The 18,750-nt window shown below is 45.6% G+C and overlaps 2 protein-coding genes across 3 annotated transcripts in view; one reads left to right on the top strand and one right to left on the bottom strand.

Moving 5' to 3' along the window:
• The window catches only part of LOC135093656 (uncharacterized), a 96,646-nt gene that overhangs the window by 13,127 nt on the left and 64,769 nt on the right, over nucleotides 1-18,750 (top strand). The window lies entirely within an intron of this gene.
• Nucleotides 1-18,750, bottom strand: part of LOC135093655 (LIM/homeobox protein Lhx9-like) — a 115,026-nt gene that overhangs the window by 68,067 nt on the left and 28,209 nt on the right. For both annotated transcript variants that reach the window (XM_063993122.1, XM_063993123.1), the window contains exons 2-3: nucleotides 5,492-5,735; nucleotides 1,360-1,603 (exon numbers count right to left, since the gene is read on the bottom strand). In XM_063993122.1, the coding sequence (XP_063849192.1) occupies nucleotides 1,360-1,603; nucleotides 5,492-5,735 (488 nt within the window). The remainder of the gene's footprint in view (nucleotides 1-1,359; nucleotides 1,604-5,491; nucleotides 5,736-18,750) is intronic.

The following is an 18,750-nucleotide window of genomic DNA, read 5'->3' as shown; positions in this document are numbered from 1 at the left end:
TTGAAGTATTTCCATCTCTCTCTCTCTCTCTCTCTCTCTCTCTCTCTCTCTCTCTCTCTCTCTCTCTCTCTCTCTCTCTCTCTCTCTCTGTTCTCTTTTTATACCATTTTCTTGTCAGCTTATCCTTCCTTCCTCTTCTCTTAGTCCTATCCTTCCTCTCCCTTCCCTCTTTCCTTCCTTCTCCCTCTCCCTCTTTCCTTCCTTCTCTCCCTCCCTTCCTCCCTCGTTCCAGGCATTCACGATAGCATCAAGTTTCTTTATCACGGATCATATGTACTTCAATCCCACGTTATGGCTGAGATGAGATGGAACTGCCTCGCGTACATCCCTATTCAGCGTGGTGGTGGTGGTGGTGGTGGTGAGGCAAGGTGTTGTTGGTGTGGGTTCTTAGTAATTACAGGTGTATGGGAGGTGTGGTTGTGTGGGCAGTCTTCAGGTGTGTGTATATGTAGTGTTGGTTTGTGGTGATTATTGTGTTGCGTTTCCTTTTGTTGTTGTTGTTGTTGTTGTTGTTGTTGTTGTTGTTTTGTTTATTTATTCGTTTTTAAGTCTATGGTTGAGGGAATTTGTACCTTGCTTTCTATTTCCCTTCTTCTCTTCCTCCTCACTTCTTTCTCTACCATAAAGGCGCCAAACCATTTTCCTCCCTTCCTCTTTCCCAATCTACCACTTTCCTCTTCCTGAGCTGCAGTATTGAGGCGCCAAATCCCTGCCTTGGTCTCTCCTTTCCTAACTCCCTCCTCCCTTGCCTTCCCTCGCTGTACTGTGGTGATGTGGTGGCTTCCTTCCATCCATCCTTCCTTCCCTTCTCTTCACCCTTCTGCAATTTCTTTTTCCATCATTCATTCTCCCCCTTCCCTTACATTCCTAACCTCTACAAATATTACTGAGGTATTTAAGAACCTATATACCCCTCCTTCCTTCCTGATGTATCTCTCTTTAAGTCTTTTTTTTTTTTCTCACTCTACTCTTTTTTTATATTTTCTTGTCAGTCCGCCTGGCTCTGTGGTGTGATGGTGTGCTGGCGAATTGCTTCCTAGATCTCTATAGTTTTTTTCTATGATTTGCCAGGCGCTTTATGATTGCCGTTGTGACGATAGGATTCAGTTTCTATATAGTTAAGCTTATTTTACAGTTTTCCTTTTTGATTAACTCTTCTACGAACTTCCTGAAATACGAACTTCCCCCCCCCCGTCAGCTACGTATTAGACAATGAAGGAAATGAATAACAATGAAGAAAACATGACTAAGATACAGGAGGCAACACAGCTGTCGCCAGGGAACTCCTCCTGCTACCTGTGCTGCACGTGACCCCGGCCTTGGTGTGCCACTGAACAATTAGCCAGGCGTGGGACTCACCTGTGGTAGTCGTCTTTGCAGAAGATGCGTCCCTCCCTGGCGAAGCACGTGCCGGCGTCGTCCAGAGATTTTTGGCAGATGACGCAGCGTAGACAGCTGGCATGCCACTTGAGCTCCACCGCGCGCAGATAGAAGCGGTCGTTGATGGGGTTGGAGCAGCCGGCGCAGGACACCTCGTTACTGTCGCCTCCTGGCCCGTTCACCCCGACCCCCGAAGACACGCTCGCCCCGGGGGAGCCCACACCTGGGGAGGAGACGGCGAGGGGAGTTAACCAGCGAACACCTGAGATTATGTATACACCAGCACGGTAATTAACAGGTCTGGTGCAGGGCAGGTGTGTGGGGGGGATAATGGCGACAGGTAAATGCTTCTGATTAATACTGAAGCAACCATGCCCGCTAACACGCCCATAAGAACACGTAAATGTATGGAAGAATGTTCATTATCTGCAGCGAACGCGGGGAAGAATGATAGCGTGTCTTGTGTTTACTGAAGGAAAAAAGCCGCTTTGCTGTTAATCTCATTTAAAATATAATACAAATCCTGCCTGGGGCGTGACCTGCTGGGCTGAAGGTTGCGGTGGTGGTTGTGGCTGCTGAGGTTGTTGTTGTTGTTGTTGTTGTTGTTGTTGTTGTTGTTGTTGTTGTGTTAGATTATCTCTTTTACTACATTTATTTATCCTGTCTTCAAGTCACACACACACACACACACACACACACACACACACACACACACACACACACACACACACACACACACACACCACCAAACTTAACACGGCAGCTTTAAAGAGAGAAGCACTAACTTTGGCCAAACTTTGAACGCGCTTACATCACTCAGACACTTAGAACTTAAACAACTTAGAACCAAAACTTCAACGAAAATAACAACAACAACAACAGTCCATTGGAGAACAAGAAAAAAAAAAAAAGGAAAAATAGAAACATAACAAACCTCGAACCTTAAAAAAAAAGAAGAGCGAACCTGATAAAAAAAAGCTTACACCACAAATAAACTTTAAAAAAAAAAGAGAGAGAGAGAAAAAAATACATAAGAACAAAGCGCCATGAAAAAAAAAAAAAAAACATAAAAAGATCTGAAAAAAAACACAACAGCAAACACACACACACACACACACACACACACACAACAAATAAGAACAACGTACCATGAAACACGTAAAAAAAAAAAAAAAAACCCACTACTATTACATCGTTTGAGAATTACGAGGGTACGGAAAGTTTAAAAAGGGCAGCATCGTACACTCGCCTTAATAAACAGAGAACATAAGGGAGAAAACAAAGCAAGACCGGACCAGGAATACCAGTTTTTGAGAGGTCGTGCCCCCAGCAACCAATCGCTCTCTAAACTCCTGGTAAATGCTTCAAGAAATGTTCCTTTATATAGCGTCTCATTGCCGCCTCTCATCCTTTATCTTCACGCTGCTCTAAATATCATCTTCCGTCGCGCCATTACGTGCTCCTACGTGCCTCGGCGTGCGTGTGTGTATGTGTGTATGTGTATGTGTGTGTGTGTGTGTGTGTGTGTTAGTGGGTAAGGTGTTTAAAAGTTTCACGTATTATTATCATTTTACACACACACACACACACACACACAGTTCTCTAATCCGTGTGACAATATGACTTTCAGCATCACACAGCTTCGCCACGTAGGTACAGGTCTGCTGCTGCTGTTGTTTGTTATAATAGTAGAAATACATTGCGCTTAATCGTCTTCGTCATTTTTCGTAATAATCGAGAAGGAATGAATAAAAAATAAACGTTAAGAGTGTTAGGAGCAATGAAGCGTCTCTCTCTCTCTCTCTCTCTCTCTCTCTCTCTCTCTCTCTCTCTCTCTCTCTCTCTCTCTCTCTCTCCGCACCTTTGTCCCAATCTGGTTTGAGAAATAGATTCCACAACCTGCAATTTCATCACCCAGGTTTGTATTTATATAAGATTTAAAGGCGGCGGGAGGGAACAGGAGGAGGAGGAGGAGGAGGAGGAGGAGCTGTAGAGGCGAGCGTGTGATGTGTCTGGAGTAATTGCAAAGGTTGGCTGCGTCTCCTTGTTTTATGGATAACACTGGGCCGGCCATGAGCCACCGTCTATCCCCTTCTGCATACTAACTGACCCCTTTGAAGGACATCCCCCTCCCCTCTTCCCTCTCTCCCTCTCTCCCTCCCTCCCCACGTTCCCTTTTCCATCTCTTCTTCCCTTCTTTTCCGCCCTTGCTTTCCCGGTGCGTTCTTCCTTGTTTTTTTTCGTTCTTTTTCTTTATTTTCTTCTTTATTCTTTCTTAGTTTATTTGCTAGTTTGCTTGTCATATTTTCATCAGTCTTGTCCTCCTTCTGTGTTCGTTATCCATATTTTCTCCCATTTCTTTTCCTTTTATCTTTATCGTTTCACTTGTTTATCCTACATTTTCTTTCATTCCTTTTTCATTCCATCTTCGTTATCTAGGGGTTTCATGTTATCCTTGCATTCGTTTCTTCTTTCAATTTATTTCCCTTTTTCACATTATCTTGCTATCCACAATTCCTTTCTGTTCATCCTTGCGTCTTTTACTTCTTTCAGTTTACCTTCCTTTCCTTCTCCATCTTCATTGTCCGCAGATTCAATTAGTTTTCTTCTTGCGTCTATTTCTTCTTTCATTTAATTCTATCTTCCTTTCTTCTAAATCTCCCAGAAGCTCACATTACAATCCTACGCCATGGAATCCTACAACAAAACACAGATGATCATCCTAGAGACACGTCCTTGCATCCTAAAACCTTCATTCAACCAAGCTTTCGACTCTACTAGTGAATCCTTCAAGTCCTTAACGTATCCTACAGAACCTCACGTGGGTTGCTTAAGTCTCCTAGTACCAGTTTCACAGTCTCTTGGTTAGCTATTCAAATGAAACGCTCTTATTTGTTCGGGAGCTTACCAACTTAAGAGACGATTTTGTTGAGTAGCTTGCGAAAAGATTGGAACCTATTGCCTTAACAGTTCCAGTTTTTGGTACGCTTATAAACGAAAAGCAGGCAAAAGTTGATTGTGGAACCTAACCACGGTTGAAGTACTCGTGTTGGTTAGCTTGAGAACAAAAACGAATGACTGTGGAGTACCCCCCTATTAACAAAAGTAGGATAACTTAGTGATGATAGAAGACATACATAACCCATACAAAATCCATACATGTGATTTATACAGCAAGCCCATTCATAACCCATACATATACTTCATACAGTAACCGTATACATACATAACATATACATCAACCCCCCTCACCTAACCATACAAACAAACCATACACAGCAACTCCATACTTAACCCATACTCAGTCCATCACATCCTCCCTTAACAGAATAAAAAATAAATAAAAATAAATAAATAAAAAAAGTACACAGGATGAACTGAGAACCGCCCTTTCGGTAATACTTCGTGTTCTAATAATATGTGGGGTCTGCTTAATGGCTTCCGGTGTGTGTGTGTGTGTGTGTGTGTGTGTGTGTGTGTGTGTGTGTGTGTGTGTGTGTGTGTGTGTGTGTGTGTGTGTGTGTGTGACAGTAGTGAGTTTTTTTTTTTTTTTGCACACATTTTGACGTTTGTGTCTCCGCGTGGCTCCCTTTGTGGTTTCCTGGGAGTGTGGGAGGGGTGTAGGATGCGGGGGGAGGAGAGAGGATTGGGGGAAGCGTGAGAGGGAAGGAAAGGAGAGAAGTAAAGTGAATGACTAGATTGTGAGTAAGGCGAGGAGGCGGGAAGACGAAGCGAGACGGGAAGTAGAGACGAGAAAACAGTAAAGGTGAGGATATAGAAGAAGAGAAGAGGCAGGAGGAGGCAGAGAAACACGGACGAAAAGGAAGAGGAAAGTCGAGGAAGTGAGACAGAAAAGTAGGGCAGACAAGGAAGAGAATTGATGTGGGAAGTTAGAGAGGAAAAGGAAGGTGCGAGGATGGAATAGGAGAAACAAGTAGTAGTAGTAGTAGTAGTAGTAGTAGTAGTAGTAGTAGTAGTAGTAGTACTAGTAGTCTGAACAAAATATAAAACACAAAATATGCCAAAAAATAGTCAAGTTGTTTTCGATATGAGATTTGAAAACAGGCAGGTGGAAAATACAGGTGTGGTGAACCGTGATTAATGAACTCACCTGTGGAACCCGCGTCGGATCCCGGAGACACGTATGTATTCGCGCGATCACTTCCCGGACTGACGAAGGACGATGCGCCCGCTGACGAGGCTGACGAGTTGGATGAAGAGGAGGATGAGGGAGTGAGGGGCGCTTGCTCGTGGTTGTGGGCGTTATCGTGGGCGTGTGCGTGGTCGTGCAGCTGCGGCATGGTGGGTGAGGGGTCGCAGCTCGGATCGTACGCTCCCTCAGACGATCCGTATTGCTGTGGGAGGAGGGAGAGAACGCCAGGTGAGTCATCAAGCCCAATAAAGTCCGACTGGGGACCTTATCTGGGTGTAAATATCTGTGCCACCTGAGTAGAAGGAGGAGGCGAGGGAGGAGGGTCAGGGAGAGTCAGGGGGAAAGACGTGCAAGTGACTGCATACCGCCTACTGAGGAAAGATATGCAAATGTACTGAAGGTGCGCTGAAACATGTGTCCGCGACAAGGAGGTATGACGGGCCTGCATGTCCGCTCGATGTTATCCCCGCCGCTACACGGGCGTGCTAAGTGCCGCCTGTCGCACCCCGGCCGCTCCCCAGACACCGAACGGCGAGGGAACAGATACTCGGGGCTTTTGTTGGGCACGGAGGAGTCGCTTCGCCGCGTCAGGAAGAACAAAAGAGGGTGTTCGGGGAGGCATTTCTGTCCCCGCGCGTGGAGCTCCAACCTGAGGCCACGGGGACGAGATGCGAGGCAACACCCGGGATATTTACGTGGCTGGGTGACAGTGTACGTGGGTGAGGCGGTGGGTCCTGCCGTCCTGCCGCCCCGCCCTGCCCAAGCCGCCCTTTCCTGCCCACCTGTGAGTCTGGCCAAGAAATATGAGGCTCCGAGGCTCTTAAGATGTATCGCAGGGCCTCACAGGACCTCACACGCCCTGGACGCAAATTGCACAAGTGTGGTGGGGGAAGGGGGGTTTGTAGTTCAGTCCTAAGAATCTCAAGGACTTTCCACGTTGTATTTCCTTAGGACTCTTGAAATATTACTCTTAGAGAAGTACACATGAGATGGTGATAGAAAAAAAAAGTGGTATTTTTATCATATCTAAAAAGACCATTAGGAAAAAAATGACAATTAGAACATTCCCAAACCTTAATAATTTATCTCAGCAATGCAGTGCTACTATATAAAAGTCCTCTCGAATCTTATATAATACATGATGCTTTTTTTTATTTTTTAGCGTCAAAGATCACTCAGAAAAGATACAGTTAAACGATACAGTAGCACCAAATCATCTCCCTCTGCAGGACTTTACCAGAGTCCCAAAACCCACAACTAGGACCACCCTAGGGACCCCGCAGCAGATCCCGAGCAGCGGTGACCGAGCGGCGCTAAGTGGCTGCTCGGGAGATTAATGTGGGCGGGGTGGAAAAAAGGGCGTGCAGATCCTGGCGTTATTCCTCCCTGGTTGTTTACAGCTGGCGAGTTTGTTTATCTGACGTCCTGAACTGATGAGTGACGTTGTCCCGCCTCCTCCTCCTCCTCCTCCTCCTCCTCCTCCAGACTAAAGTTCATGCATCTTCTGGATTCACTACTCTGGTCTTATTTACTGACTTTACTTCCTAATCTTCTCCTCATCCTCCTCTTACTACTACTACTACTACTACTACTACTACTACTCATTAACCTCCTGCTCATGTTTATTTCCCCATCCAAGTGACACTCGCATTAATCCTCCCAGTCCAGATCTTGCCTACCCGAGTTGCCTTCACTCACTCGCCTGCAGGTCTCTCTGCTTCCGTCTGTGTCGCCGTCAGAGGTTGTCCTGTTTTCTGTATCAAAGGCTCATCTTCATCCTGCTCTCATACAAGTGTTGTATTTGAGAGGGATATGTTGTTGTAATAGTAGTTGTAGTTGTAGTAGTGGTTGTTGTTGTTGTAGCATTATTATTATTATTATTATTATTATTATTATTATTATTATTATTATTGTTGTTGTTTAGCGCTTCTCTTTCTTGTTTTCTTTTTCCTCCTAACTTAACCTAACACAAAGAAATACCAAGGAAAAGCTACAAAATCGAGGTACAATTAGACAAGCCCTCCTCCTGCTCTCGTTTCTTTCTGTTACTCACTTGATTCGCATTGCAAGTGTTGTTCTGATGACTTCAGTATGGACCATGACCTAAACTATATTCACTATGTTTTATTTGGGCTTAGTATTTTTTGAGGGGTTAAAAATCTATGTATTTATCTATCATGACCCAAAGAAGAGTTACATCTGTCTATCTATGTATCTATTTATCTGTCAATCCATTTATAAGTACAAAGAAGAGTTACAGATCAAAAGCTGCTCATTCAACGCACAAATGGACAAGCCGTGTTTCTGTTTCGTCCGCTGTTCAAACACACCACCGCCAGAAACATTATATTAGTCTTGAGTGGCTGCGCCGCCCCCTGAGTCAATCCTGGCCCTGCATATTTCATTACCCTCGCCTGTACAAATGGCTAGCTTGACTGGAGGACGGAGATCGTAGTGTTGGAATTGCTTGTGTTTGTATTGTAGTGGTATTTGTTGGTGGTGGTGGTGGTGGTGTTGCTGCTGGTATTATTATTATTGTTATTATTATTGTTGTTGTTGTGATTGATATTGTTATTGTCGCTGTTGGTGTATTATTATCATTATTATTATTATTACTATCATCATCATCATCATCATCATCATTAACATCAATGTCACTCACTCTTATGTACCAATAATAATAATAATAAATAATAATAATAATGATCCCGGGGCAGTGAATGGAATGAATGGCCCCTCACAGCAATACGTATTCTTGCATTGCAGTAATTGCGTTATACAAATTATTATTCATGTACTTGTATTCATCACGCAGCACAACGGATTCTTTGTGGGTGCATGCATTCAATAGATTAATATGTTCAGGCCCCTGTTAGCGTCTCTCTCTCTCTCTCTCTCTCTCTCTCTCTCTCTCTCTCTCTCTCTCTCTCTCTCTCTCTCTCTCTCTCTCTCTCTCTCTTTTCACCTCATTCCCTTCCATAATTGATTTCTTGTCCTATTCTCCTTTATTTATTTCCTCTCCTCTTCTCTCCTCTATTTTCTCTTCTCCTCACCTTTCCTACCCTTTCATCTTATCTCCTTTTCTCTAAGCTCTCGTTTTTTTCTCTTCTCCTCACCTTTTATATCTTTTCATTCCATCTCCTCTCCTTTTCTCTCCTCTCCTCTCCCACTCTTTTCTCCTCTCACCTTTCCTCGCCTTTCATCATACCTCATCTCCCATCCTCTCTTCTCTCCTTCTCTCTTCCCCTCATGACTCCTCTCCTCTCCTCTCCTCTCCTCTCCTTCAAGCTTCTCCAAGACTCCTCCCGTCGGCAGCGTTACAAATGAAAACAATTTAATCTTGGTGGAGAAAAATTCGGGTGAAATATGCATGGGGGTCGTCCGGCAAGACAGGTGAGGTCGTCTTACATCAAGAAGTCGTGACGGCGAGGGAGCCGCGAGGAGGAAGGCGGGTCGTAAACAAGGTGGTGGTGCCTCGTCCCCATAAAAACAATGGAGATGACGACGAGACTTCCCCGAGTAATCAATTAAGACCTGCGCTATAAGGCGAAGTGTGGCGGCGAGGACGAGGACGAAGAGGAAGAGGAGGAGGTGGATGAGTAAGTCGAGGAAGACGAGGAGGAAGAGAATGAGGAGTAAGAGGATGAGGAAGACAAGGAGCAGGATGAGTAAGACGAGGACAAGGAAGAGGAGGAAGACGAGGAGGAGGAAAATGAGTAGGAGGATAAGAATGAGGAGTAGGAGGAGAAGGAATATTAGGAAGAGTTTGAAGATGAAGAGGAAGAAAAGGATAAGAATCAGGAGGAAGAGGAGGAGGAGGAGGAGGACGAAGACTATGAGGAGGACAAGAGACACAAATATAAAGATGAGTAAGATGAGGAGAAGCTGGTGTGTATATGGATTTTTTTAATTCATTTATTTTTTTTTTTCAAGTCGTCCTCTGTTTTGTGAGTGTTTCATGAATAAAGTCTCTCTCTCTCTCTCTCTCTCTCTCTCTCTCTCTCTCTCTCTCTCTCTCTCTCTCTCTCTCTCTCTCTCTCTCTCACCCGTTTAGTCAGTTCATACCACCGCCATCACACCCGTTCGACTCCCTCCAGCAGAAGCAGTCATCGTGGAGCCAGCCTACGTTGCGAGGCGGCGCTAGGCACTCCCCCGGCACGCACACCACGCTAACCACCACTCACACACCTACTTACAAGCAACCACAACCACGTCTGTATCTGTCAGCGGCCTTCCTTCCTACATCACTGGGTACAAAGAACTGCTTGACACGCCACTATAAATATGTACATCTTGGGGTATACGCCCTTTGTGCCTCTATCCCCCCTCTCCCTCTCCCTCTCTCTCTCTTTCTTCCTCTCTCGCGCACACACACACACACACACACACACACACACACAAGTTCACCACGTTTCAGAATATTTCATTAACTGCAAATATATCACTCACTTCCACACGCAGGCATTACAGAAGACAAATAGCCGAGAGAGAGAGAGAGAGAGAGAGAGAGAGAGAGAGAGAGAGAGAGAGAGAGAGAGAGAGAGAGAGAGAGAGAGAAATATCCCCTCCACTCTTCCTTCTCCCTCCCCTTAACTTCCCTCTACCTCATCCTATTCTCCGTTCCCCTCCCCTACTCTCCCTCTTCTCTCTCCCCTCTCCCCTCTCACTTCTGAGCGATAAACTGCCCGGCCACGATCGAGAGACTCATAAAGTAGGTTCGTCTTGTCGGCGCAACATTTTATCAGCAGAGGAACAACACAGACCCCACGACACTCCATCTGCCTTGGGCCACCGCGACCTGTACTGGAGAGAGAGAGAGAGAGAGAGAGAGAGAGAGAGAGAGAGAGAGAGAGAGAGAGAGAGAGAGAGAGAGAGAGAGAGAGAGTTTTTAAGGTAAGGGAATGTGTGTTAGTACGTTATCTTTGCGTTCGTGTCACTGTGTGTGTGTGTGTGTGTGTGTGTGTGTGTGTGTGTGTGTGTGTGTGTGTGTTTCGCCGGTCTTTATCCTGTTTGTTTGCTTGGGTATCAAAACTGTAACGTCTTTAAGCTATGAACACACACACACACACACACACAGAGAGAGAGAGAGAGAGAGAGAGAGAGAGAGAGAGAGAGAGAGAGAGAGAGAGAGAGAGAGAGAGAGAGAGAGAGAGAGAGAGAGAGAGAGAGAGAGAGAGAGAGAGAGAGAGAGAGAGAGAGGAAATTTCAGTCTTCCCGTAAACTGACATCCCATGGACCTTTTTTTTTCTTTTTTTCCAACCTTCCTACATGGCTAACCTACTCTTGTTCTGTACACACACACACACACACACACACACACACACACACACACACACACACATACATACACACATTCCCACCCCTGCAGTGACCTGAGGAGGGCAAGGGAGGTCAAAGGTCAAAGGAAAGGAATGTGAGGGCAAAGAAACATCTATCCCTCACTGAAAGAGAGAGAGAGAGAGAGAGAGAGAGAGAGAGAGAGAGAGAGAGAGAGAGAGAGAGAGAGAGAGGGGGGGGGAGGGAAAGTCAGAAGGAAAAGCAAGGAAAAAATAAACGACTTGAGATCAAAACAAACTCCTGGTGACGTCACGCAATGGGGGTCATTTCAGCCACTCATTGACGTGTGTTTGTCAGTTCTGTGCTGTGATTGGCGGGAAGGAAGAGGAGGAGGAGGAGGGGGATAAAAAGTGCTGATGTTGCGTGTTGGTGTTTTGTGTGTGTGTGTGTGTGTTCTTAGCAGCCGCCGTGCCTGGTCTATATCTCAACGCCACTGTGGTTAGCCTTGTCTTCCCTACTACCACCACCACCACCACCCATTCTTCACGTCTCCCTCGTTCCCTCACCCTTTACCCACACAGCCGCAGCCGCCGCTATTACCCCTTTCTACCCTCGCACATTTTACGTTCCCTCACGCCCTCCCACCTCACCTCACCTGCACATCCTCACAACACACACACACAGACCAGTCTCAGTCACTTCCATCACCACCACCTTATCCATCAGCTGGGCACTGTACCTGGGTGTCCTATCTCCCACTGTGTCATTACCCCTCCCACCTTCCCCGTAAACCACCTCGCCCGACATCCATGAACCGCCCCGTAAAGCTCTGAGACTGATTCAAACGCTGGTGAAGCATGTAACAAATGAACAGACGATCCGAAGCAGTGGGCAGTCAGATCCGTATTCTGAGACACTTCTGGCCGCACCTCCACTGCTTTCAAAAGGCTCTAGTTGAAGTGGCACGGGTTTTTTAAGTGTTTCTACGGTTCTAGTGACAGGTTAACAAGATTTCTACGTTATGAACAGGGGAAACAGTCTAGAGGACCTTGGTAATCGTCTCTATGGCCTTTGAAAACAGTGGTGGTGAGAGAGCAGGGCATTTCAGAGTACGGGTCTCAGATTCAAGAGGAGGTGACACAAAGCGCTCGTTCAGTAATAAAGTAACAAATGATTTAATTTTGGTATATTTTTTTCAGTAGGTTTTTTTTCATTTCATATCGTTAGTATCATGAAGTAGTTAGTATTTTTTTTTTTTAGTCCGTATTGTTTCGTTATTTTGGCGTACAGGTGACGTAGTAGTAGCTGAAGATTAATTAGTGCGTGTGTGTGTGTGTGTGTGTGTGTGTGTGTGTGTGTGTGTATTATTGTTTTTTTTTACTTTTTTTTCTTTTATTATCTTTTTCGCTTCAAGATTTATGTGGGAGGTGAATTCCAAGCAGTTTATGAATCACAGTGAGCGGTCGTGTAATAAATCAAATAAGAGGAAAAATGTAGTGTGCGTGTGATGGTGTGTGTGTGTGTGTGTGTGTGTGTGTGTGTGTGTGTGTGTGTGTGTGTTTTACGTGGGGATGATTCACAAATATTTATCTTCCTTTAGTTAATCCTCTTTCCTCCTCCCTCACTGTTTCTCTTGTCTCTTTTTTCCTCTTCCTTCTTCTCCTCCACTTCTTGATCTTGTTCTGCTTCTGCTTCTGCTTCTGCTTCTGCTTCTGCTTCTTCTTCTTCTTCTTCTGCTTCTGCTTCTGCTTCTTCTTCTTCTTCCTCCTCCTCCTCCTCCTCCTCCTCCTCCTCCTCCTCCTCCTCCTCCTCCTCCTCCTCCTCCTCCTCCTCCTCCTCCTCCTCCTCTTCCTCCTCACAGTATTCTTGCTTCCCTTGCGGTGTGACTGTTCTGACACGTTCATATACGTACACACACACACACACACACACACACACACACACACACACACACACACACACGCTCTTACACAAGAATATCCTGCAAGATTCTTAAATAAAACACAGAAAGGCGTGTACACATGAATATTCCAACACACACACACACACACACACACACACACACACACAGAAACCCATACAAAACCCAGACTTCCACGCACAGAGAGACCATCCACACCATCTCTTACTTAGGATTTTCACCTTTAGACCTCTCAACTCTGTCCTGTCCTTGCCTTCCTTCCCTCCCCTCCCTCCTCTCCCTCCTACTGCGAGTCACAAGAGTTTCATTGAGTGACTCTCCCCTTAACGACTCACCGCTGGCTAGTTTGAGGTTGTAGTTGGGCCAATTAAAGGACGCACTAACGAGAGAATCACATACCAGGCTTGTTTCGGCGTGACTCATCACTCTGCCGCTTGTAAGCAAAAGAGAAAATCTGTGCACTGGTGAAGCTGGGTTGAGAGTGTCTGGTGAGGTTTCAGAATGTTTGGGAGGAGGGAAGAGAGAGAGAGAGAGAGAGAGAGAGAGAGAGAGAGAGAGAGAGAGAGAGAGAGAGAGAGTTATGCCTGTCATGTCACCTGCCTTGGCCGGTAATTAATCGGACACGTGCAGGTAAGCAAATATAAATAAAGAAAGAAAGAAGGAGTAGTGATAGTGGTAAGTGGAGAAGTAACACGTTTCAATTACTTTTAATGAAGAAAATATATATAAGAAATGAAATTACCTGAAATTACCACAGACAGACGTGATTAATGTGGAAAATGGAATCAGAGAGAGAGAGAGAGAGAGAGAGAGAGAGAGAGAGAGAGAGAGAGAGAGAGAGAGAGAGAGAGAGAGAGAGCAGGGGCGTGGAGGGGCGTTGTTAACCTCATGACAGAAAGAAGGACTCCTGTTAATTGCCTCCCTAAGGATACGTGGCGTTGTGCTGGCGACTGTTGTGTGGCGGAGACTGGCCAGAAGGGCGCGACGCTGGTGAGGGAAACTGTGAGAGATTGTGTGATGGAGCCGTCGTTGCATGCCGCTGTGAGGGGATGAGGTGCCCTGGGACTGTGAGAGAGTGAGAGATGCTGCAGGAGGTTGTAAAATGTAGGAGGCATTGTGAGGGTCGGCGTTAGAGTGTCCGGGAGAGAAGTCGAGGGTATTGTGTTGTAAAGATGAGGTACTGAGTGTTGGGAAGGCTGCACGAGGCTGGTAAATGTCTGCGAGGTGGGGAAAGATGTGAGGGAGTGTGTGAGGTTCTGTAGGAGGTGCAGGAAAGGTCCGGGAGCCTCTGAAATGTGTGGGTTATTGCAGGGAGGAGTGAAGACAGTCTGTGAGAGATATGAGGCGCTGTAAGGAGTGTGAGTTCTGCAGTGAGGGGAAGTGTGTGTATAGTTTTAATGGCTGTACAGAAAGGCTTATGTATTAACCCTTTCACTACCACGGCCCCAGTTTGTTACCATTCAAAGCACTGTACAAGATAATGTTCTACTTGTATATCCACATTAAGAAAGACAGTACGTTAAGTTTGTATGTTAGGCAACAGAACTTGCTGAGAAACGATAATACAAAATCATTTCCTTAAAAGTTGTGGAAAAAAAATAACAGCCATGAAAGGATTACAAGAAAGTAGCGTGACTATCTGTATGCATTAGTACTTGTATGACTGGTGTATGAGTGTGAAGAAAGAGCTGAGGGAGAGTGCGAAGGAGCGTGAATACAAAAGGCAGTAGTTAAGATTATAAGGGGCTGCAGTGTATGAGAGAGAGTCCTTGTGGTGAAGGGAAGGTAAAGGATTGTAGGAAGCGGAGGATATCTTTCGTGGAGTCCTCCGATAATGGGCGTCAGTTTGGGGACCCTTGGAGGAGGCGGCTCGTGTTTCCTGCGTGTCTCTGCCGCACGCGAGGACTTGGGGCGTTAAGATGCTGTAGGATTTTGATGGAGTCCTTATCGGGATTTTATGTTTGGTGAAATTGATTGACTTTTATTGATGTTTTGTTATGTACTCGTGGAATTATTTTTATTTACCAGTTATTTATTCATTCATGTTTAGAAATGGACTTTTTTTTTTTTTAATATAGACCAAAAATTTTACGTTACCGGGAAGTTTTCTTGGTATTGTCATATACTCATAGAATTGCTTTTTATCTAACGGTTACTTATTCATCCACGTTCTTTAGAAATGGAGAATTTTTTAATATAGACCCAAATTTAGCAGAGTACACGTTGGAATTTAGACTTGCATGTTCATTGCCATTCCTTGGGAGAGTTTTAACAGATGAAATAATCTTAATATTTCTTACCCAATGTTGAAAAGAAAACTAGGGCATCATTATTTTCACAGATAATCAAAACACATCAATACTGTGAATGCAACGTGCCCTAATTAGCCAGCGTGGGACATCAGCATAAAAAAAAAAAATTGAATAATCTATAGAGGCGATATGACAAAGAAATGGCACTCAATAACCAGCTTTAATCTCCTTTCACGGGGACGCAGAGGGGGAGGGGAGGGGGAAGGATCCGTGTTATTCAGATATTATGCTAATTTTCCTGCTCCTGTACCGAATGTGGACAGCTGACGGAACGCACAGGATATTGGCTTCCGATGTGAGAGAGAGAGAGAGAGAGAGAGAGAGAGAGAGAGAGAGAGAGAGAGAGAGAGAGAGAGAGAGAGAGAGAGAGAGAGAGATCCCTCCACCTTCCCATCTTCCCTTATTCCCTCTCTCCATCCATCCATTCATCTGTTTATCTGTCCATCCATCCATCTATCCACCGACAGACAGACAGACAGACAGACAGACAGACATACATACATACATACATACATCCTCCCTCCATCCTAACAGACAAATATGTAAGATAAACACTTTTTCCCCACCATTTCGAGACAGACATACAGACAGACACAGTACAGAGAGACAGGCAGACAATTAGACAGACAGACAGACAGACAGACACCCTCCCATCATTTTCCCTTCAAGTGGCCGGAAACGCACGGAGGGAGGGGGGAAGGGGGAGAAGAAGGGGGAGGAAAGGGGGAAGGGAGAATCACTTAATCGTTTTGGTATCGCTTTTGGGGTGAAAGGGAGGATGGGAGGTCTTCCTGGCTCCCTTTACTCTATTCTCCCTTTCTCCCTTTGTCACCGTAGCAAGCGTTCTCCTTTCTTTCGCTTTTCTTCGCCCTTCACCGAGGCCCTTAGAGAGGTGCCCTTTCTCGCCTCGCCAGGGACATCGAGCCGCCTTCTGGTGTCATTTCCCTTTCTTCTCGCTACAATACTGTCACCCGGCTATTCTTCCCCTGTCTTCCGGCGGTCACGTGTCCTGGGGAAGAAGGAGGAGAAGGAGGAGGAGGAGGAGGAGGAGGAGGAGGAGGGGAAGTAGTTAGTTTGTACATATCTTACAGTAAGTAGACTGTAAGATTTTCATGTATAGTGTTCTTTTCCTCCTCCTCCTCCTCCTCCTCCTCCTCCTCCTCCTCCTCCTCCTCCTCCTCCTCCTCCTCCTCCTCCTCCTCCTCCTCCTTCCTCTTCCTCCTCCTCCTCCTCCTCCTCTTTCTCTACCTCCTTCCTCACTCCTGTAGTTCCTCGCTCCAAAATGCCTCGCGCTTTCCCAGATCGCTTCGTTCCGTGAGCGTGGCGGCAGTAGGGCGTGAGCGAGGCGGTGCAGGAGTGAGCGAAAGGTAATGACAGGACAGAAGCGAAATCTGAGCGTACACTTGAGGGACGCCTATCAGATGTCAACTGTTTTCCCAAATTACACGAGGGCGCCTGCCAGTTTGCGTTTCTCACCCGCACTCCTTGTTCCTCCTTCCCTCCCCCCAGTCACCCTTAGCACCCTTGCCTCGCACCCTACCTTCCATTTCCCTGGCGCCTTTGCTGTGTGTTCCATTTTCTTCCTTCCTCGTTTCTGTTTGTCGCCTCTCAAGATTCATGGATTGTTTCTTTCGTTCTTCCTTTCTCTCTTTCGATTTGTAATGCCTATTCAAATCAAATATGGTTACTTTTCTTCCTTTTATTCCTTTCTTCCTTCGTTTCTGTTTTCAAATCCTATGAAAGGCACCACGAAATATACCTCTCTTCCTTCTTTACTTCATTCCTCTCATTCCCTTCATTTCTTTCTTTCTTCCTTTCTATTTTTTAAAACCTATAAAAATCACAACGGACCATTTCTTTCTTCCTTCTAACACATTTCCTTCCTTCCTTCCTTCCTCCTTCCTGTTTCTTAAAGGTTAGGTTAGGTTAGGTTAGGTTAGGTTAGGTTAGGTTAGGTTATGTTAGGTTAGGGTTAGGTTAGGTTAGGTTATGTTAGGTTATGTTAGGTTAGGTTATGTTAGGTTAGGTTAGGTTATGTTAGGTTAGGTTAGGTTATGTTAGGTTAGGTTATGTTAGGTTAGGTTAGGTTATGTTAGGTTAGGTTAGGTTAGGTTAGGTTATGTTATGTTATGTTAGGTTATGTTAAGTTAGGTTAGGTTAGGTTAGGTTAGGTTATGTTATGTTAGGTTAGGGTTAGGTTAGGTTAGGGTTAGGTTAGGTTAAGGTTAGGTTAGGTTAGGTTAGGTTAGGTTATGTTAGGTTAGGTTAGGTTATGTTAGGTTAGGTTAGGTTAGGTTAGGTTATGTTAGGTTAAGTTAGGTTAGGTTAGGTTAGATTAGCATTAACCCTTGACAAGCTGGCCACTCACGCACTGCCAGCACTAGTATTCCGTTACTTGAGAGGGAGGGACACATTCACACTCCGCGCCCCTGCAATTCGTAAACAGCGTCATGATGGGAGGGAGTGGGGGGCGGCGAGGGAAGCGAGTTACGGTGTCCGCCGCGTCACCACCGCCAGGGTAGCCGCCGCTGTCCCCGCCACGGTCACAGTAAACAAAACGAGAGGCGGGAACCAGAGTAACTTGTCATGTGTGTGTGTGTGTGTGTGTGTGTGTGTGTGTGTGTGTGTGTGTGTGTGTGTGTGGCGGGGTTTATGACTGGAATTCTATTTTTTTTTTTTTAGTTTTAGATTTTTGCGTGAAATCATGAAATAAGAGGAAACATTATTATTTTTCAGTTAACCATATTTCTTCCTGGAAATCGTAAAAAAAATTTATATATATATTCTTTGCAGTTAACAATTTTTTTTATCTCTTAGTGTATGGATATTTTCTCCTCCTCCTCCTCCTCCTCCTCCTCCTCCTCCTCCTCCTCCTCCTCCTCCTCCTCCTCCTCTTCCTCCCCTCTGCTTATTAGACAAATTTCACAAAAAAATATCAAGTTCTTTATTGAGATATCCGAGGTGGGAGTGTCCCCGGGAGTGTCGTTAGCATGGGGGAGTGCGGAGCGAGAAACGGAATGGGAGAGAAACGGAGGGGGAAAAGGGAGACAAGGGAGGGAACATGGGTGGGGGGAGGAGGGGTGGAGGGTGTGTGTCTCCTTGTCCCCGCCACTCTAAATTATCGGTAATGTGAGTGTTATGACGGAGGGGTCGACCTGGTGTTCCTCTCTCTCTCTCTCTCTCTCTCTCTCTCTCTCTCTCTCTCTCTCTCTCTCTCTCTCTCTCTCTCTCTCTCTCTCTCTCTCTCTCTCTCTCTCCCTCGCGAATCCTAAACTTATATATAATGCTACTGACTTCTAAGCTAACCGAACCTAATGTTACCTATGTACTGTTAAACTCGTCTACACTTCATTTACCTAACCTATGAACTGAACCAACTGAAATGCACCTGTAAACTCACTCACATTTCCGTAAATTCAAAGCACCCATTCACTTACACCCACCCCATTAACACCCGCCCATTAACGCCCATTCACTTACAGCCATCCATCACCTTTATAAACCACAAACACAACCCAACCAGGCTAACCTAACCCAACGTTGGCACTACTGTAAGACTCCATTGGCCCTGTCCGGCCCCTGTGGCACCTCAGTAGGGCCCTTGGAAGCTCGGGCGCCAGGAATCCCTAAAGGTCGGGTCCTGGGTATCCCACGAGACTCCAGCACGTCAGAACTGCTTGGTAATTGGGTTTATTTATGGGGAGGTG

Source organism: Scylla paramamosain, chromosome 43, assembly GCF_035594125.1.
Source record: "Scylla paramamosain isolate STU-SP2022 chromosome 43, ASM3559412v1, whole genome shotgun sequence".
NCBI classification, from domain to species: Eukaryota; Metazoa; Arthropoda; class Malacostraca; order Decapoda; family Portunidae; genus Scylla; species Scylla paramamosain.
This window is presented reverse-complemented; position numbering and strand designations above follow the sequence as displayed.